The sequence below is a fragment of the Hyperolius riggenbachi genome, chromosome 11 (assembly GCF_040937935.1).
Source record: "Hyperolius riggenbachi isolate aHypRig1 chromosome 11, aHypRig1.pri, whole genome shotgun sequence".
Lineage (NCBI taxonomy): Eukaryota > Metazoa > Chordata > Amphibia > Anura > Hyperoliidae > Hyperolius > Hyperolius riggenbachi.
Window position 1 is genome coordinate 43670381 of NC_090656.1, and position 22312 is coordinate 43692692.

Below are 22312 nucleotides of genomic sequence, written 5' to 3' on the forward strand. Positions count from 1 at the left end.
ACTTGGGAGGTGATCTGACTGCGGGTCTGCAGGCGATCGGATAGTGTGGGTGGGTGATCAGATTGCCCGCAAGGGGCAGGTTAGGGACTGATTGATGGGTGGCAGTGACAGGGGGTGATTGATGGGTGGCAGTGACAGGGGCTGATTGATGGGTGGCAGTGACAGGGGGTGATTGATGGGCGATAGGTGATTGACAGATCAGTGGGTTATTACAGGGAAGAACAGATGTAATTAATGCACTGGTGAATTGATAAGGGGGAGGGGGGGTCAGAGGGCAATCTGAGCGTGTGGGCGGGTGATTGGGTGCCCGCAAGGGGCAGATTAGGGTCTGATCTGATAGGTAACAGTGACAGGTGGTGATAGGGGGTGATTGATGGGTAATTAGTGGGTGTTTAGGGTAGAGAACAGATGTAAACACTGCACTTGGGAGGTGATCTGATGTCGGATCTGCGGGCGATCTATTGGTGTGGGTGATCAGATTGCCCGCAAGGGGCAGGTTAGGGGCTGATTGTTGGGTGGCAGTGACAGGGGGTGATTGATGGGTGATAGGTGATTGACAGGTGATCAGTGGGTTATTACAGGGAAGAACAGATGTAATTAATGCACTGGCAAATTGATAAGGGGGGGGGGGGGGGTCTGAGGGCAATCTGAGCGTGTGGGCGGGTGATTGGGTGCCCGCAAGGGGCAGATTAGGGTCTGATCTGATAGGTAACAGTGACAGGTGGTGATAGGGGGTGATTTATGGGTGATTGATGGGTAATTAGTGGGTGTTTAGAGAAGATAACAGATGTAAACAATACATTTGGGAGGTAATCTGACGGCGGGTTTGCGGGCGATCTAATGGCGTGGGTGGGTGATCAGATTGCCCGCAAGGGGCAGGTTAGGGGCTGATTGATGGGTGGCAGTGACAGGGGGTGATTGACAGGTGGTCAGGGGGGATAGATGCATACAGTACACGGGGGGGGGGGGGGGGTGTCTGGGGAGAATCTGAGGGGTGGGGGGTGATCAGGAGGGGGCAGGGGGGGGGATAAAAAAAAATAGCATTGACAGATAGTGACAGGGAGTGATTGATGGGTTATTAGGGGGGTGATTGGGTGCAAACAGTGGTCTGGGGGCTGGGCAGGGGGGGGGGTCTGAGGGGTGCTGTGGGCGTTCAGGGGGCGGGCGGGGGGGAAGATCAGTGTGTTTGGGTGCAGACTAGGGTGGCTGCAGCCTGCCCTGGTGGTCCCTCGGACACTGGGACCACCAGGGCAGGAGGCAGCTTGTATAATACACTTTGTATACATTACAAAGTGTATTGAACACTTTGTAGCGGCGATCGCGGGGTTAACATCCCGCCGGCGCTTCCGTATGGCCGGCGGAATGTTGTGGCGGGTGGGCGGAGCCAGTTGCCGGAGGAAGCGCGCGTCATCAATGATGTGATCGCTCCCCCGGCATGTGAAAAGGACGCAACGCCCTTGGGCGTATTGCGGTCCTTTAGGGATCCACTTTGCCGCCGCCCATCGGCTGTGGGCGGTCGGCAAGTGGTTAAATAAAAAAAATTTTTTTTATACAAAAAAAAATAAAAAATAAAAAAAAGACCCCCACAGCAGCAATCAATCAAATACCACCAAAAGCAAACCCGATTTGTGAGAAGGAGGTAACATTCATGAAATTGTATAGCTGAGCAATAAATTATTATATTTGTGAAGTGTGAAATTGTAAAAAATGGCCTGGTCATTAGTGGGGTATAAACCTCTGATCCTCAAGTGGTTAAATGACATATTCAGTACAGTTCTACTTTACAAATGTGACGGTGTTCTTTAAATGACCCCAGTAGCAGAGCTTTCTCCAACCAAGCTCAGGAGGTAAGAGGCCAAAAAGCTTATTCAGCTGAGCTCGATCTAGAATGGAATTTCTCAACTCTTACTGACTCTCCATAAGTAGCGAGAGAAAGTGGCGCGATACAGCAGACAGCCTGGGCACAGCAAAAGCTCCCGAGGGCCGGAGGTGGCTCATAGGCCACTATTCAGGGCCAGATTTCTAGAAAGTCCACAAAGGCTCGTGCCTTGGGCGGCTGCAGCACAAGGGGGCACCTGAACATGAAAGAGGGGTTGCTACATATGGAAGAGGAGGCTGAAAATAGAGAGCATCACATGAAAAGGGGAACTGATGAACAAGGAAACTGTTCATGAAAGCAAGGGCCTACCATATATGGATGAGGGGGCTGCACATTGAATGGGAGGGGGCTGCTGCACAGAAAAGCGAAGCCACAACATACTTGGCCTAGGGCAGTGATCTGCAAACTTGGCTCTCCAGCTGTTAAGGAACTACAAGTCCCACAATGCATTGCAAGAGTGATAGCCACAGTCATGATTCATAAAGACAAATGCCTTGTGGGACTTTGGGGGGGGGGGGGGGGGGAACCCCTGTAATAATAGCTCATGAACAATGTACCCATGACAAAATGAATGATATGAGTAACATACTGTAGCAAAAGTTTAATGGAATTTGCATCTGAATATATACAATAAAATACCAGTGACACTAGTGTAACAGCATGGCCCATCGGAAAAACTTGGTTTTAAATCTGCACAAAGCATAATTATGAGATGTACATTACATGAAATGATTTTTGTACACTCTTTAGATCTTCAGTTCCTAACGGCAAAAAGCAACAAGTACTTTTTGGACTATTGGGGGGGGGGGGGGGAAGAAAAAAGCCAACCGGTTGCCGTAGTTACCGACACATCATTGCTCTTTATACTTAAAATTAAATATATACAGGTTGTCATACATTTACGTAAAATTAAAAATTGTTGCAGCTCAAGGGTTAAGGGTACTTTTTAATTAACAAGGCCAGTAAGCCACTCCTCCAAGCTAGTGCTGCTAATTAAACGCCCTACAAGGCAGATGCCAATCAGCAGATGTAACCAGTACGCCCATCAGGTCTCCGACTCCGGACACGATGTGTAAACACGCAGGTCGGCAATCCACTGCTAGTTATAGACTGAAACAGCTAATTGACAGAGCCGCCTCTTGATCTGTTCTGTTCCCAGCCTAGGTTGTATTGATTTATATGCAGTTTGGAATTTGACAGCGCTAGTGGAAGGCAATGGGTAACTGGGCTGTACTTTACAGCCCAAATCCAAACAAGGTAAATTCTAATAGCACTCAGGATGGTAATAGTTTCATGAGCCAAATGTGCTTTCAAATGCAGTGCAACTTGCTTCCTGCCTTTAGCAGCTGGGTGTGTCAGTCAGACTGACCATGTGACACTTAAGGTAGGAAGAAGAATAGATGCCAGCCTACATTTCCCAGAATTTCAGCATTACAGTAGAAATTATGTGTCTGCATGAGGTGGCTGGACTTTTTAGTTGCACAGGAAGTAGGTGTTTACCATTCTAAGACCTTGATTCTTAACAGAAAATAAAAAGCATGGAAAGGTCTTAAAGTAAACCTGAGATGTGGAAATAAAAAGATTTGGGGCTTCCTCCAGCCTCATGAGCACCAATGCGCCCCTCCGCACATGCGCAGAAGAGCCTAAGGACGCAACTGAGCCAGATTACCAGGCTGATAGCGGCAGAACGGAGGCAGTCGGGAGGACGGCGAGGGACGAATCGGTGCTCATGGGGCTGGAGGAAGCCCCGGGAGAGTGGGTGTGTATAAAATCTTTTTATTTCCACATCTCGGGTACACTTTAAGCCTGTATGGATAGGGGCACAGCTGCAGAAAGCTACACAAAGTATTTTTGGGTTTTTAAAAGGTGCAGTTACCCATTTAGTTATGGTAAAAAAAACAAAAACAAAACAATGCTGTACAACAGCCAGATAATCCCATTTTCTGATTCAGTCCTGTGCAATATCAGCTCATAGTTATTAGGGTCTGTACTGCCTACAGAGTACCCAAAAGAGGCAATCGCATCTCTTTCGTCAGATTTTAATAATGTCCCTAGTTGTCAGCCTGGCTGTTGGTGGGCTGTGCTGGTCTTTTATCCTGGATTTTAAAAACATTCCTGGCTCTGTGGGGAATACACGTCAGCAGGCTGGAGACAGGAGCATCGGCAATGCCTGGTAAAAAGAAAGATCTACATTACTCGACATATACTTACAACCAGATCTCTCAGTTTTCTGTAGCCAAGATTATGCAAAATGTTGATCTTCTTCAGACCAACACTGTGCGGATGAGAAGAATTTGACAAACTCAACAGCAGAGGCTACCCATATCCTCCTGGCCCCAACCAACAACATATTCAACAAGAACAGATATGTGCTGGGTGGCTGAGCTCCCTGCCCTGCAAAATTAAGGCCATGCCTGTGTATAAAGCTGCCTTATTTCATGTTGTCTTGGGTGCCCTTTAACCCATTAGCAGCTTCAATAGCGTTATCTCGTTTGAGATAAATGCACTGCTCGTTGTGCTGTAAATTCTTGGAATGCTTTGAACTCTCTCTACTAGCAGAAAATATAGAAACTGAAAGTAGAAGTCCGCTGTTATCTGCCACTGCCCCCTAGTGACAAGTGGCCATAAAGACCACTTACCTTCGGTAAAGTCTTTTCGAGTAGTCCAGGGGACAACACCCCCCCCCATTGAGACTTGTCTCCCTCCCAATTCTGGACAGGAAGCTATTAAACAGCAGCATACATAAATACAAGCTACTCACAGAGATCCTCAGTAATAAAAAAAGGATGACCCGGACTCACCGTATGATGCTTGCATAATTTCTTTCTTAATAGTTCCCCACATAAGGTAGGAAGTAGGGGTGCTGTCCCCTGGACTACTGGAAAAGACCTTACCGAAGGTAAGTGTGGTCTTTCCCAGAACGTCCTTGGGACAGCACCCTTCCATTGAGATGATAATCCAGATAAATAATTAGTGTGGGACCACTGCCTGTAGAACTTTTCTACCAAAGGCTAGATCACCACTGGATAAAAGATTAGGTCTGTAAAGTTTTACAAATGTGTTTTGGCTGGACCAGGTAACCGCTTTGCAAATCTGCTCGATGGAAGCTCCAGCCCTCTCTGCCCATGATGTTCAGACACTTTTCGTTGAATGAGCCTTGACAGATGTTGGCACAACTTTTCCTCATGATTGATATGCCACAGAAATGGCCTGTCTTATCCATCTAGCAATAGTTGGCTTAGATGCACGGAACCTCTTGTTCTTTCCTGCAAAAAAGTATGAATAAAGCGTCTGTTCTCCATGATTTAGATCTATCCAAGTATTGAAGTAAACATCTTATAACGTCCAAGCAATGAAGTCGCTTCTTTTCATTTGATCGTTTTTCACAACAAGAAGGGAGAAAGATTTGAGTCCTATGAAATTTTGAAACTACCTTTGGAAGAAAGGCTATATCTGGTTGTAAAGTAACTTTATCATCAGAAATAATACAGTAAGGAGGCTTAAATGATAATGCCTGCAATTCCCCCACCCTTCTGGCTGACGTGATAGCAATAAAAAAACGCTGTTTTTAAAGAGAACCAGAGATGAAGCACCCTCTTGTATTTTACCTTATAAATCAGTGGGAACATGACAGTAAACACCTAATCTGCCCTTTGTTTCATTGTTCTCTGTGTAATCTGACTGTTATCACGTCTGATAAGAATCCCCGACTGAGAAGTCAGGCTGCTCCGTCTAGCTTTGCTACAGAAAGATTATAGCTAAGTCTGTATTCTGTGGTGTTATTTCAAGTCCAAGCCTGCCCCCTTGTGGCTTTGCTATAATGACTCAGCTATAATCATTCCCAGCAAAGCCAGATTTAATTGCTCAGTCTGGGATTCTTGTGACTGCTGTTAACAGACACTTTTAGCAGTGAGGAGGAAACAGAGAGCATGGTAAGTGTTTTCTCTAATGTTCTTACTGATATACATGGTAAAATACACAAGGGTGCTTCGTCTCTGGTTCCCTTTAAGGATTACAATTTCTCCGAAATCTGATCCAGAGGCTCAAACGGAGGGCCGCACATAGCCTGTAGCACCGTATTTAGTTCCCAAGTAGGAGTTTTTGGCACAACTACAGGACTAAGCCTCTTCAGAGCCTGAAAAAAAACGAAAAAAATTCCTCGAGCCAGTCTCCTTTGTAAGAAAACACTAATTGCTGCCGTTTGTACTTTTAGAGTACTAACACTAATGCTGAACACACACGTAGCGTGGATCTGGGAGGGAGGCCCTAGAGCTGCACAGCCGCACTCGCGTCGGTGCGGACTGCGCAGCCCGGCCTCCTCCGGCGGCCATATTTGAGGAGGCAGGAGAGCCCGACCCGGGCTGGGGGGGGGGGGGGTGGTCGGGGCCCGGCCGGGGGGCGGACAAGCAGCGGGGACCCGGCGGAGCTGCACGGAGGGCGCGGATGGCGTCCTCCGTGCCTTTAAACGTCATACAGGTACAGACCTTTTTTTATGGATTTGGGCTCGTAAATCCTTGAAATAAAACCTAAATATTCCATCGATTGTCTAGGTTCAATAGATTATTTTAATAAGCCATCCTAATGACTGCAGAAATTCCAGGGCAAGATTAACCACTTAATGCTTACCTGAGGAAAATGTATGCGTGCTTTGCGGTATTCGTTTTTTGACCCTGCATAGTTTGGCGTGCGAAAGCAAATGCATATTTGCATGAGCATTGCCTCATGAATAGCCAATTGAGCCAGATTTGCAGAGCCAGACTTGCTAGGGTTAAAACTTGGTGTTAGAGCACGCATACATTTTCCTCAGGTAAGCACAGATTAACCACTTAAGCCCGGAGTGTACTTTTTCCCTTATGGACCAGAGCAATTTTCACATTTCAGCGCTCCTCCCAATTATTTGCCAATAACATTACCACTACTTATCACAACAAAATGACCTGTATCTTGTTTTTTCTGCCACTAATTAGGTTTTCTTTGGGTGGTACCTTTTGCTAAGAATTATTTTTTTCTAAATGCATTTTAACCACCCTGGCGTTCTGATTAAATCGCCAGGGTGGCTGCGGGAGGGTTTTTTTTAAATAAAAAAAAAACTATTTCATGCAGCCAACTGAAAGTTGGCTGCATGAAAGCCCACTAGAGGGCGCTCCGGAGGCGATCTTCCGATCGCCTCCGGCGCCCAGAATAAACAAGGAAGGCCGCAATGAGCGGCCTTCCTTGTTTCGCTTATATCGTCGCCATAGCGACGAGCGGAGTGACGTCATCGACGTCAGCCGACGTCCTGACGTCAGCCGCCTCCGATCCAGCCCTTAGCGCTGGCCGGAACTTTTTGTTCCGGCTACGCTGGGCTCAGGCGGCTAGGGGGGCCCTCTTTCGCCGCTAGAGCGGCGGCGATCAGGCAGCACACGCGGCTGGCAAAGTGCCGGCTGCGTGTGCTGCTTTTTATTTCGTTAAAATCGGCCCAGCAGGGCCTGAGCGGCAGCCGCTGGCGGTGTTGGACGAGCTGAGCTCGTCCAGACCGCTCAGCTGGTTAATGGGATTAAGAAAAAAATAAAAATCATTACGTCTCAGTTTTCAGCCATTACAGATTTAAAATAATACATGCTTCCATAATTAAAACCCACGTATTTTATTTGCCCATTTGTCCCAGTTATTACACCATTTAAATTATCTTGCTATCGCAATGCATGGCGCCAATATTTTATTTGGAAATAAAGGTGCAGGTTTTCAGTTTTGCGTCCATCACTATTTACAAGCCCAAAAAAAATAACAGTAATATACCCTCCTGACATACATATAAAAAAAGTTCAGTCCCTAAGTATTATTTCGTTTTGTTTTTTTTACTTTATTTTATTATTTTTTTTAAATGCAAAAGTTTTATTTGGGCATTTATGGGAGAGAGTGGGAGGTAAGGGGTTAATTTTAAATTATGTGTAGGTCTCTTTATTAAAGTAAATGATTGTAGGTGTAATTTTACTCTTTGGCCGCAAGATGTTCTCAGTTATTAGCTTCTTGCGTATGCTTTTAGTACACAAACAGGAACTAATGCGTGTAAGTGTAACTTACAGTGTTTACAAATGACCGCAGGCATCTAATTGATGTCGCGATCATGGACACGGGGAACTAGAAAAATGAATGGGAACTGCGTTCCCATTCATTGATCTCCAGGCTAACATGTAGCAGTGAGAACTAGTGCGTGAGCACGTGAGAGCACGCACAGCGGCGATTGTGGCAGAGTTACGAATATCTACTCCCCTGAGGCTTAGATGAAGTTTTTAGGGGAGTAGATATACTGTACTGTAAACATTAAGTGGTTAATCTGGACTCTGACGGAATCTACAGAATCCCCCCAAAATAACAGATCATCCAGGTAGGTCAAAACATTAACGGATCTACTTCTCAAAACTGCGAACACTTATGACATACGTTTTGTGAATAGCCATGGAGCTGAAGCCAAACCAAAAGGTAATGCGCTAAATTGGAAGTGTCTTACCTCCTCCTGAACGCAGATGGCAAACCTCAGGAACGGTTTTGACTTCAGATCTACCGGGATATGAAGGTAAGCATCCTTTATCTATTGATGCCAGGAAGCAGTCTTTCTGTAACAGATTTGACAGAATTGATATTGTCCATCCTGAATTTTCTGTATTTTACAGCTCTGTTTAATCCCTTTAGGTTGAGAACGAACCGAAACTCTGAGGCTTTTTTACCAGAAACACCGGGGAATAATAACCCTGACCTTTCTGGAATGACAGGACTTCCCGGATTACTCTTTTTGTAACACTGAAATTTCGTTTTGAAGAGAGTTTATTTGAATTAGCGATCTTGGTTTTTGATTTACCCAAAACCTGTGCGGGGGTGGGGGGGTGTGTGAGATACCTTTCCAATACAATCTTTTCCATCCATCGATCTTGAGGAAGAAGTAGCCATTGTTCGTAAAAGTGGGAACCCCCCCGGTATCCTGGCGTCATTGTTTGTTTTGCTGGGGATTTTGGGCAAAATTAGATATGCCCTTCTGAGGCCTACTGGGTCCCCATCTTTTTCTGGAAGAGGTTTTGGTATCTGGCTCTGGCTTAGTGGAGCTACGAAAGGACCTTTTGGGCTGGAAGGACCTTTTCTTTGTGGGAAAATTATTTTTTGCATCTGCAGTTCTTTCTAATGTCTGTTCCAATTTTGAACCAAAGAGAAATTCAACCTCACACAGTAAACCACACAACTTAGACCCAGAAGAGTTATTCCTTGCCAAGTCTTCACCCATATGCCACGTCTAGCTGAATTTACTAGTGCCATAGTTCTAGCTGTCAATTTTACTGTATCATCTGCTGCATCAGTGAGATAATTAGTAGCATTGAACAATCTAGGAAAGTCCTTCAATATTTCCTCTCTTGGTATTCCTGAAGCTATTTTATCCTGTGTTTCCGATAACCATGTCCTCAAAGATCTACCCACTGCTGTGGAGGTCACTGAGGATTTAAATGTTAAAGAAGACTCCCATGCTCTTCTAAGTAGATTATCCATCTTTATCAATAGGATCCTTTAAATTGCATAAATTTTCAAACTGCAAGTCTGACTTTTTTGACACCCTAGAAAAAGATGGCTCCAGCTTGGGAGAATAACCCCGAAGATCTTTGATCATCCGCACTAAACAGGTACCTACGAGATAGAGGCCAAAAGGCCCTCTTTTCTGGTTCATCCCATTCCTTCCTGATCAAATTTTTTTTTAAAGAAGAATGGACTGCAATGAAACAAGTCTTAGGGTCTAACAAGCTCTCGTACATTTGATCCAAGAGTGTCAAAGCCTTTTTCTCTATAGTAATTCCCATAGCATTATGGATTTTAGAAAGTAAATCCTTCATGAGATCTGGTGAAAAGGCAAACTTTTGTGGTTTATCAGGTTTATCAACAGTATCCTCAGCAGAAAGGGAGGATATTTCTCCTTCCTCTTCAAAAAATTCTGAACCTTCTGACTCCTCACCACTCTTTCTTTTAGTGTTATGGGAAGGAGGTGAAGTAGCCTGCAAAGTGACCTCTACATTAGAGGAAGGCCCCTGTTTATGTGTACTGTCCTCCTGAGGGATACGGTAGAAGTAGTAGCAGCAGAATAGGAGGATGCTATAGCTGAATCTTTGATCTCCTTTATAGCATCTCTGAACGCATTCAGCCCATTAAGTCCTTAAAAACTACTGGAGACTCATCTTTAACAATCTTGTCTGTACAGTATTGGCATAATTTCTTAGAAGAGGATACAGATGATGATATACAATTACTAGAGATAGCACATCGTCTTTCTTTGCAGGTTGATGAATGTCTACTCTGAGTTGACTTGTCTTTTTCCTTATCAATCTTTTCAGCTTTAGTATTTTTAGGCTGAAAGATCAAAAAAGAAGCCATCAGTCCCTTCAGTGTACATTAAACAACAGATCCGCAGAAGAACCAATACAACTGCTCACCAGAGAGGGTTCATGGCCAGTCTCTGCAGATTGCAAAGGCCTGCAGCGTCCTCAAGGCATTGAGGCCATGAACAAACATATAGGTTATAAACCTTACCCTCACCTCCAACTCCTCCTTAATTGCCTGCAGCTGCTGCTCATCTCCCGCAGCCAGCCATAATTCCAATCACCGCCGCGGCTCTGCAATCAGGGCTAATCATGTGGGACGCCTGCACATGACCTCATCGCGCTTCCGCCCGGAACTTCCGGTTAGAGCGCGGCCGTCCATAAATCTTCAGTTTTCCATGGAGAAGTCTCCTATACGCTGGACGCGCGGCATACTGAGTCCCCTGCTCAGCCCACACTGCCTGCCCCAAGCGCTGCACCTGCCGACCTGACATGGGAGCACAGAGACCCCTCCACACCTCCTGTCCGGGACAGGAAAAACAACTGAGGATCTCTGCGAGTAGCTTGTATTTATGTATGCTGCTGTCCATTATGCAAATGTATTTGTTTAATAGCTTCCTGTCCAGAATTGGGAGGGAGACAAGTCTCAATGAAGGGGTGCTGTCTCAAGGACGTTCTGGGAAAAATACATTACAGTAGTAATAAATTAGAAGCAAGGAAATGTAAAAAATAAGAAATAAAAAAAAATGCTAAAATACATTGGCCTAGGGCACTTGCAAGCCTCTAAATGAATTGGCTGCTAAAGGGTAAGGGCCTGTTCAGACTATGCGCGTTCCTAGACGTTTTCAGGGAACGTGTCTGGGTACCAAAAACGCATAGAAACAGCTCCTGAAGCTTTTGAATGGGCTAGTTCACATGTATGCGTATGAGACGCATACGTTTCTCATCCGCATTGCTGCACGCAGTTCTGTGTGTCACGCATAGAAACGGACGCAATGAAAATCTATGGGCTCGTATCAAAAACGCGTACTATTGCGTTTTTAGCATCCATTTTCCTCTGCGGTTCCCATAATTCTTTTTTTCCCCTGGGTCACGTGTGTGTGCAAAACGCAATAGAATACGCATTAGAACGCAAGAAAAACGCATGCGTTTTTCAACTTGCGTTTCTTTGATTTTAAACGCATTCTTCATACGCAGATAAGTCTGAACAGGCCCTAAAGAAACCATACACAGAATAATTATTGGGTCAGTAGAGCACTGGTATGTATGTATAGTATACACATAATAAACAACACCAAAACCAGCTTTCTAAGGACAGCCACTGTATAATAGGGGTGTAGGGAGAGGAATGGTTTGTTAATGATTACTACTATACAAAGCCCATACAAAAGTGATCAGTACCACTACAGCAATGACTAGTGGAGGGCCCTATGTGGACTCCTCAGGTCCAGGGACAATGGTGCAGGGACAGCCTCTGCATCCCCTATTGCTTTGCCACTGCATTGGGTAGATTTCTGGAATCTTATGAGAGCATGTGCTAGATGTGGCATAGCATAGGTGTGTGCAGAAATCGTGCTGTGATCACTGTGAATGGCTCACAGTGATCAGTGTCAGAAGCCAATGAAATCAGCTCCTGACCAGTGTATGGAGCAAGCGGGAAGACTGTGGCACTAGACGTGAACATTGAGAGTGACAGGGAGCACGCAGCGGCAATGTGAAATCTTCATCCTGTCAGAGCCACACAGCCCCGAGCAGGACATAGATTTCAACTACGCTATGTCAGTTTGGAAGTAGTTAATTTACACTACACATTTAACCCCTTTTAAAAAGGTGGCCCACTTACCGGCTAGTGCCAGCGCCTTGACGGACTCAAGAAGATGAGGGCTGGAGAACTTAACGAAACAACGCAAGGGTTCTATTTTTCCAGCAACGTCAGGTTCCCCTTTAAATGCGGTTTCCATCTGTTATAATACCACAGTGCGTGAATACGACAAATCAGCAAAGTGAATTAAGAAGACAAACAGTTTTTTCACATTCTAAGCTTCATAAAATTGTTGAAAGGAGTGCATAGTTTACAGATTTAGAACCAAAAATTCTGTGTTCTCCCAGGGCTGTGGAGTCAGAGTCAGCAATTTTGGGTATCTGGAGGCGGAGGTTTATAATCTGTGGAGTCGGATAATTTCTGTACCAAATCCATCGCCCTGGTAAGTATTGGACGAAGGAGTCAGAGCCATTTTGGGTACCTGGAGTCGGAGTTGGTTGATTTTTGTACCGACTCCACAGCCCTGTGTTCTCCCTAGGCTCTGTAAGCTAGGCGCACTACCCGGCTAATTTTGGCGAGCACCCGGCTGACATCGGCTCGTGTGCTCCGCCTCCTATGCCACAGCCCTGCATTCCCCGTCACGCCCTACCCGGCTACATTTTCTTTCACTCAAGCTTTATTGCAAAATATAAAGTGCAATTACTTTACAACAGGTAAAAAGAGAGTATATAAAGTAACACTCGCAATATAACAGGTATAAAATCAATGCTATAAGAATATACAATCCCAATGGCAGAAATAGACCGGCTACATTTTCATGCTACCCGGCTGACAACGAATTCTGAAGAGAACACTGAAGACCCATTATTCTCCAACCCCTCTATGGATCACCAATCTTCAGAGCACATGTAAGCCCTGTAAGTAGACTGTGCTGCTATGGGAGGACGTGCCCAGCATTAACATACGCAGCAGGTGTAACAAATCAATCAGTTTTTCTCTGCCCAACTATGGTGGATTATGATCTGTACAAGACTCCTGGGGACGTGTGTACCTTAAAGGAAGCATATTCTAATTTGGGAAGCGGTCCGTCTCCAAATGTTTTGCAAGTCAGATTATGTATCCTCTCCTTCTCCTTCAGATTTTCATAGATCACCCTGGAATCCACTAGAATGAGAAAGCAGATACTTATAATCAAATTCCTTCGATAATTGGTTTCTCTTCTAATGGTGCACTGGCCCTTGGAACAGAGTAAGCTAGATGTAAGCTAATGGCTGGTAACCGTTTCATATGCTATTGATCCACTGATATGTGTAATTAATTTAGTAACTAGGGTGAAGTTACCAGAGTTATACTATCATCTATAGCAGGGGTAGGGAGCCTATGGCTCGGGAGCCAGATATGGCTCTTTTGATGACTGCACCTGGCTCACAGACAAATCAGTAGGCGTTGATTAACAAACCTACACTGCTCAAGCATCGCAGCTTAGTGTGGCAGTGCAAGTAACATTTTCAAAGTAGTGCTAGTGCACATGCACTACTAACATACTCGCTCTGCCCCAAAACGAACGGCGGCTCCAATTGTCCCACTCTGGACCCTGTCAGGTCCAGTGACTTAGTAGAACTAGATCCCCGCACTTTGATTGGCCCAATAGACTGCCTGTCACTTGACAAGCAGCCTATTGGGCCAAAGTTTGGGGATCTCTTCCCACAAAGTGAATCAACCCTCAAGTCAGCTAGCTAATTATACAAGCTGTTAGTCTGCATTTCTCCTGTCTGGCTCTCTGGGAAATTGCTGATGTTGCTGAAACCCATGAGAAGCTGAAGAAGTGTCTGACACTTCCGCTGCCCGGAGTATCAACTGTATACACATCACCATGGCAACAGGGATGTGAGCCCTACTGTCCCAGTTTGAAACATATTGTATGGCTCTCACGGAATTACAATTTAAAATGTGGCATTCATGGCTCTCACAGACAAAAAGGTTCCTGGCCCCTGATCTATAGAGTTTATAAGCTCATAGTTTACAGTATGTCTGATGTTGCTACTGCAATACTCTTGTACAAGAAGATCCCACAATGCGCTACTTTGAGTTGCCATGGTCAAAAGATATCTATAATCACATGCTTGTCAGGGTATTCTTCATTGTTACATGTGTAAATTGTCTATTTTTTTTGGTTATAGACTTTCTGCATGCAATGCGTTTCTTAAAAAATAAGATCACACCAGAAGTAAAAAAGGTCATTGCAATTACTTCCCAAAGGGCCACCAAGCCAGTCTCAGCATGGCCTCAGACACTGTATTGACCTAAAGAAGCTGGAAATATCCGTGAAACGCGATGTGTTCCATAAATGTGTATACTTTTTCATTATCCATGGTTGTCCATGACTGAGGTAAGCCACCTATTGCCTGTTTTTTAAAGTCTTATCTGCTTTGGGGCCTCCTTCCTTCCTATACTGGCTATTCCTTGTTCAGGGGTTCTGCTAGAATACAGAGAGACTATTTTTAGTTTCAAAAACATCTTTATGAGAACATTTTCTCATTACAACAATCAAACAAATTCCCAACATGTGATTAAAATAAAGCTCAATATTCAAAAGTGATATAACAGGAATTCTAGGTCTCATTTCCACATTTACAGCGGGCTGGGGATTATTTGTGTTGTCTTAGCTGTAGGTTTATGAGATATAAGTATGGTGAGAGGAACCCTTACATTTAAAGGGAATTCAATAAAGAGAACATAAAGGGAATTCAATAAAGAGAACATAAATATTTTCATTATAATATGTCTATGGTCTCCAGGTTTTCTCAAATACCGTATTTTCCGGACTATAGGACGCACTTTTTCTCCCCCAAAAGTGGGGGGGAAAGTTAGTGCGTCTTATAGTCAGAAGGTGTCCCCCACAAATACATATTGCAGAGACACAGGGAAAGAATAGGATCGCAGCGCTGGACAACAGATAGAGAGGGACTATGTCCAGCTGTGCAGGAGTCAGATTACTTACTTGCTGTTTGCCTGAGTTCAATGCTTTAACTGAAGATGACCACAGTCAGCACACTTGGATTAAGCAATGGTAGGAAAAATAATAACACAGCACACACTGAATATTATGAGAAATAACAGCACAAAATGGCACAATACGCAGTAAACCGTAGCATTACTGATATTTTTAATATATATATTTTACACTTACTAATACCGCCTGTCCCCGGCCCGATTATCTTGTCATAGTGTCATTCTACTTCAAATCACGGCAACTGCAGAATCACAGCCCGTGCACGCTACCTGCACTAAACTTGTTAAAAAATGCGGAAGTAACGTCATTGACCTATGACGTTACTTCCGCATTTTGAATACAGTGAGCGCAGGCAGTGTGCGCGGGCTGTGATTCTGCAGTTGCCGTGATCTGAAGCATAATGACACTATGACAAGATGATCGCTGGGACACACGGCGGGGACGGCACCAGGAGGAGACCTAGAAGTGATTAACAAACCTACACTGCTCAAGCATCGCAGCTTAGTGTGGCAGTGCAAGTAACATTTTCAAAGGCGCTACACCTGCTAATGCCGAAATTCTGTTTTGTCCCCACGTTTGTTGCCTGATGAAGCGGGCTGGGCCTGCGAAACGCGTTGCACTTTTTTGGGGTACTATTTAATAAATGTGATTGCTACTATTCAGACAGTCTTTCGTGTCTGCTTTATGGAGGTAAGTCCACCGCTTCCTCCCAGCAAATTTTAAAGTTTTTATCCGCTTTTATCCTGCTGGCGCCTCTGTTCTCCTACTGCTATACCGTGTCCACCCCTGGTGGAGGGGTGATCTACCCCTTTTTCTGGTCTACAGAGAGCGACTTCTTCTCCCTGAGTGAGGACAGGTCTAATCTCCTCACCTGCCTATACAGTGGTTGCCTTTGTGGTAACCCATGTTTGTGAGTATAATTTTCTCACGATAACCTTTATTTCATTTATGCTTAACATACTACACTATATTGGGCTCTCGGTTTCTCTACACTTTACCTATATGATATATATTTAACTGACATTTTTTATTGTAACAACCAACGATTTATACAGGAAAATCATGACGATTAACGAGATTGCCCAAACTTTCGCATCCCAATGTACAATACATGCGCCCACCCTCTTTCCACTATAGCTGGATACAGAATACCACAGGAGTCGAAAAACAGGTTTACAGAAGTTCTATTGTATCAGGCTTTACTATAACAGGCGTTACTCCCACATACTTAAAAAGATGCTTGGTTGGGACCTGGACATTTAGTTTACTATACTCAAAGTTTGAGTATATCAGAGTTTACTAGAATGAGACTATACTGTATTATCATTTTGGAGGCAGAAGCAACATATTGAAGCTTATGTTCATTATGATTAAGGAATTTAGGTTTGTATCCCAATAAAAATGATAATGGGTCTGGTACTATACTTTTATTTAGAACTTTAGACAGTATTTTACTCATCAGCATCCAACTTTTGGAGGCCTTGTGGCAGTTGCATCCCCTGAAGCAATTTGGGGAGATATTATGATTAATTGTATGTAATCCTAAGGGAACCAAGGCTGTGGAGTCGGTACGAAAGTCATCCGACTTAAAGGGGAACTGCAGTGAGAGGTATACGTATGCTGCCATATTTATTTCCTTTTAAACAATACCAGTTTTCTGGCAGCCCTGCTGGTCTATTTTGATGCAGTAGTGTCTGAATATTACCAGAAACAAGCATGCAGCTAGTCTAGTCAGATGTGACAAAATTGTCAGAAACACCTGATCTGCTGCATGCTTGTTGGGGTCTATGGCTAAAAGTACTAGTGGCAGAGGATCAGCAGGAGAGCCAGGCAACTGGCATTCCTTAGATGGAAATAAATATGGCTGCCTCCATACACCTCTCACTTCAGGTTCCCTTTAGGTTACTTACACAGTTGGACATTGCCTCTGATGTGACGTTAAGGTCACACAACGCGGCCCTAACGCAACAAGCCGCACTGTGAAAGTGTATTTACTATGGAACAAAAACGTTGCATGCGGAACATTTAAAAAAAAGGAAAAAACCATTACTGAGCATGTGCAACACAAGTAACGCTACACACTAACGCAACGTGTGCACTGTGAATGTCGCAGACTTCGCGTTACTCTGTGTTAAAGTATTTTATAACGTGCGACTTTGACGTCGCACTGTCAAAGAGTCCTTCATGAAATCAGGACTCCGACTCCAGGTACCCCAAATTGCTCCGACTCCACAGCCCTGAAGGGAACTATGCATATCCGATTACGTAATATACACTTTCAGAGCTGAAGTTTGGAGACTGCCTTTAGATACAGTATTGATTTCACTCTTGTACTCACATGCTTCTATACATATCTTTTTTCCCATTTCTGCATAAATTTAAGCTACCTTGCAGAAGTACATTTTGTAGATCACAGAGGTAACATATGATTTCCTTTCTCAGGTGAGTTCTTTCTAATCCTTTAATCTGTAGAAAGTTTTTTTTTTTTTAACTTTGACAGCGACCACAGACACCAGCTGGAAATACCGCATACCTGAGTAGGGATAGATTTTGCCCACATGCCCCATGGTGGCTGTATAACAACCCAGTTTTCTGAGTCTCTCCCTTTCCTAATCGCTATTTATTCCTACTGCTTGACAGGCTATAGGGATATTGGTGCTCCTGGTTGTCTTTTTTTTTATTTTTGAAGTGTAGCCTCCCAGACAGCTTCCAACGGCAATTACTATGGTAATCGCGATGCTACTGTGATCGGCAAATCACATATGATGTGAAGCTCGTATTGTAACATGCCTACCGAAAAAATGGGCCTGATTCTATACCCTTTTTCTCCTAGGAGATAGTTTTTCATTTACATTTAAAACTACCCCTGCATTCTGCAACTGAAAATGTAGCAAAACATAGGGGAGAGAGAGAGAGAGAGAGAAAGAGAGAGAGAGAGATCTAGGTCCGAATGTGCAGCCAGCCAGCGCGAGGACATGCTCCCCTTGAAGGAATGCGTGGGGCTACAGAAGGGAGCTAACAGCTGCACCCTAGGCCTGCTGATGAGCAGAGTGGTGGAGGCTCACAGACCGCGGCGCACATGGCAGTTCCAGCGTAAAACCCCCCCATTAGCCATGCAAGGAAGCTCCCCCCTCCACATCCCAGTGTACGTGGGGCTACCAGAGGGAGCCTACAGCGTTATGCTATGCAGAACAGAGCTGTGGAGACACACAGACCGCGGTGCTTGTGGCAGCTCCTGCATAAAAAAATTTCTACTGAGTTTTCTCCTAGGTAATATTTTTAAACTTGTCAATAAAATGCCTTTTAAGCCACCAGAAAGCAAGAAAATACTAAAGATTGATATCGGAAAATTGATACTTACCTTTCCGTAATTTTCCTTTCCTGGATCAAACGATGGCGGCATACCTATGGGTATTGGCTCCGCCCCCGAACCTGATAGGACAGATCACCTATAAGATTTCCGTTCCGCCCCCCTCCAGCCATTCTGGTGAAAATCAGGCCTCGAATGGACAAGAGGGAGGGATCTGTATGCCGCCATCGTTTGATCCAGGAAAGGAAAATTACGGAAAGGTAAGTATCAATTTTCCGATTTCCTGGACCAAACATGGCGGCATACCTATGGGATATAACAAATCACGCTTGAGGGAGGGAACTGTTGCAAAAAGATTAATACTTTATTTATACAGACAATACAGCTCTCCCAAAATCAACTGATGACAAGGAAGCAGGGTTAACATGGTAATGTCTCAAGAAAGTATTCACGGAAGACCACCCTGCTGCTCTACAAATAGACTCTACAGAGACTTTAGAAAAACAAGCCCAGGAAGCAGCCATGCCCCTGGTTGAATGAGCCCGAACTTCAGTAGGTATAGGTAATTTCTTAAGAATATAAGCCTTCTGTATGGTCTTTACCAGCCACGAGGCAATAGTTCTAGAGGTTACTGGCATTCCTTTCCTGGGGCCTCTGAAATTGATGAACAAATATTCTGAGGTCCTGAACAAAGTTGTAGCTTCTAGATACATTCTTATGGACTGCCCCACGTCTAAAGGATGATAATTCTCCTCCGCCAGAAGAGTGGGTAAAGAAAGCTCCTGATTTATGTGGAACGAAGAGGCTACTTTCGGAACAAACTGCAGCACTGGTCTAATTACAACCCTGTCTGGGAAGAACTCCAAAAGGTTGCCAGAGCAGCCCAGAGCTTGGAGATCTGACACTCTCTTCCCCGAGGCCATCGCTGTTAGGAAGACTGTTCTCATCGTTAGATCTTCCAATGACAAGGATTGCAGAGGAAAGAATGGAGGAGAAGACAGCACCTCCAGAACCAAAGACAGGTCCCATTTTGGAAAGAAGGGCTTCCTGGGAGGGCGCATTTTGAGAAGTGCCTGGATAAACTGCACCACTATAGAGTGAGTGGCCCATCGATGACCTGTCAATGCTGATAAGGCTGAAACCTGAACCTTTATGGCTGCCACACTAAGGCCTTTATCAACTCCCGATTGTAAGAAGTCAAGGATGTTCTGGACCTCCGGTTTCATGCTATCGAATCCTCCTTCCAGAGCGAAACTCACAAATCTTTCCCATATCCGGTAATATGTGGAATTCGTGGAAGGTTTTCTTGCTTTTAGAAGAGTCTCTATCACCTGTCCGGAACATCCGATGTTCTCATACCTCTTCCTTTCAACCTCCAGGCCGCTAAATCCAACTCCTTGACCCTCGGATGAAGGATGCTCCCCTGGGACAGGAGTTTGTGATTCATTGGCAACCTCATTGGATCCTCCACACTTAGAAACGTTGCTAGGGCAAACCACGGTCTTCGGGGCCAGAAGGGAAGTATAGTGATGATCGTGCATGATTCTCTGCACAGTTTCTGAAGGAATCTCGCGATCAGAGGGAACGGAGGAAAAGCATATCCCAGATCGAAGTCCCACTTCTGGACCAGACAGTCCACTCCTGCCGTCGAGGGGTGATGAAACCGAGAGAAAAACTTCTGAACCTTCTTGTTCCTCGGGGAAGCGCATAAATCCACCTGTGGAAGCCCCCATTTCTTGGTGATTTCGAAGAAGACCTCCTTGTCTAAGGACCACTCGTGGGGATCCACAAATTCCCTGCTCAGCTGATCCGCCAAGGTATTCTGCTCTCCTGGTAAATAGATTGCCGTTAGGTCTGCCAAGTTCTTCACTGCCCAGGTCATGAGATGTGCGGTTTCTTGAAGGAGAGACCTGCTCCGAGTCCCCCCCTGTCTTCTGATATAGGCCACTGCGGTCACATTGTCTATTCTCATTAACACTGATTTCCCGTAGATCATGTGCTGAAGAGCCTTCAAAGCCATGAATGCCGCTCTTAATTCCAGGAGATTGGAGGGTACACCTTCCTGTATCGTTCTCCACTTGTCCTGAACTTGCACATCCTTGCAATGGGCTCCCCATCCTCTGATACTGGCATCGGTCGTGATCACCACTGGGGGATCTGGCTGAATCTGCCGACAATTCCTCAAATTCCGTTCTCTGGTCCACCAGAGAAGAGAACTCTTCACATCCAGAGGAAGGTAGAACCTCTGACTCAGGCTCCTCTTGTTCCAGTGAAGAAGGAAAAAGAATTGGAACTTCCTGAGAAACCAGTGGGCCCACTTCACCATCGGTATTGCAGATGACAGAGAACCCAGCAGGCTTAGACAGTCCCTTGCTGACAAACTTGCGACTCGCAGAGATCTCTGAACTCTTTTCTGTATCGCTTCTACCTTCTGATCTGGTAGGGAGATCTGGTTCTGCACTGTCCGAAACCTTGCCCCCAGAAATATTAAGTCCCGAGCAGGGGATAGCTGACTCTTGTCGAAGTTGACCAACCAACCGAGCTGTTGTAGCAGACTGAGCAAGGTCCTCTGATGCTGCAGTAAACCCTGGCAATCTTGATGGAGCAGCAGGATGTCGTCTAGGTAATGATAAATTCTCAGCCCCTGAACTCTTAGATACGCCACTACCGGAAGCAGGATCTTGGTGAAGGTCCTTGGGGCTGTAGACAGGCCAAATGGTAGGCATCGAAACTGATAGCATCTTCCCTCTAATGCAAACCTGAGGTACTTCTGAAATTCGCTCTTGATGGGAATATGTAAGTAGGCGTCTGACAAATCCACCGTTGTCATCCAGTCGTCTACAGCTATCATGGAGGTTATTGACTGCAGGGATTCCATCTTGAAGTGCTTTATACTTATATGCTTGTTTAGAAACTTCAAGTCGAGGACGGGCCTCCATCCTCCTGAGGCTTTTCTTACCAAGAATAGTGGTGAAAAGATTCCTACATGACTTTCCTCGACTGGAATGGGAATGATCGCTTCTTGTCTGAGCAGCGTCTGTACAAAATCCCTTAGAGCTAGATACCTCTCCTTGTCTCGTGGGATCTTCGTGGGTGTGAACTTGAACCGTGGAGGTCTCCTCCTGAACCTCCAAGAATGTCCCACCTTCAGAGTGTTCACCACCCAGGGGTCTTTGATTATTCCCACCCAAGATTCCCAGTAACGGTGCAGTCTGGCCCCCACCTGGGAATCCTGAGTGGACGTCCCATCAAAAACGCTTTTGACTCTGCTGGGGATCGGATGAGGCCTTGTTCTTCCAACCCTTAACAAAGGAGGCCTGGGTTCCCTTCCAATTCCTATTGAACTGTCGGCTTGGTCTGTACGATCTTGACTGCTGAAACCTGTTACTGGGGTTTCTCCTAGAAGTCTGCTGCCTAAACGGCCTCTGCTTTCGGTCCTGTGGGATCAGACCAGACTTTCCCCCAGTCACCTTTGAAATTGCTTCATCCATCTGAGGGCCGAATAGATAAGACCCATCGAAAGGAATCTTGCACCAATTTGCTTTTGATGCTGCGTCGGCGGACCAAGGTTTCAACCAGAGAGCTCTTCTGGCCGTGACGCTGTGCAGCATTGACCTGGCGGCCGATCTGATAACGTCAATTGCTGCCTCTCCCATAAAGTCCCCAGTTAGTTTTAGCTCCTCCAAGGCTTTTATTATCTCCTGCTTGTCCGCGCCCGAATTCAGGGCTGATTCCACATTCTCTACCCAAACATGAGTAGCTTTTGCCAAGGAAGTTAAGGCAATAGCTGGCTTGCATGCGGCTCCTGCCGCTAAAAAGGCCTTCTTGACGTCTGTGTCAATCTTTCTATCGGAAGGTTCCTTAAAGGCTATCGCATTTTCCATGGGGAGCGTCACGTGCTTGGCCAATCTGATGACCGAAGCGTCCACGGCCGGTGCAGAATCCAGCAGCTTAGCATCCTCCTGCTTCAAAGGGTAAAGCTTTGAGAACCTGTTGTTAAGAGAGGCTTTCTGCT

General features: G+C 45.2%; 1 protein-coding gene and 1 long non-coding RNA gene across 2 annotated transcripts in view; one reads left to right on the plus strand and one right to left on the minus strand.

The window, feature by feature from the left end:
- The window catches only part of LOC137538303 (uncharacterized), a 67872-nt gene that overhangs the window by 26947 nt on the left and 18613 nt on the right, over positions 1-22312 (plus strand). Inside the window, exon 2 of the long non-coding RNA XR_011024743.1 lies at positions 14234-14363. This is a non-coding gene — a long non-coding RNA (uncharacterized lncRNA). The remainder of the gene's footprint in view (positions 1-14233; positions 14364-22312) is intronic.
- CENPN (centromere protein N) overlaps positions 3903-22312 on the minus strand; it is a 54526-nt gene continuing 36116 nt past the window's right edge. Inside the window, exons 9-11 of the mRNA XM_068260381.1 lie at positions 13026-13138; positions 12056-12173; positions 3903-4049 (exon numbers count right to left, since the gene is read on the minus strand). Coding sequence (XP_068116482.1) covers positions 3931-4049; positions 12056-12173; positions 13026-13138 — 350 coding nt within the window. The 3' untranslated portion in view covers positions 3903-3930. The remainder of the gene's footprint in view (positions 4050-12055; positions 12174-13025; positions 13139-22312) is intronic.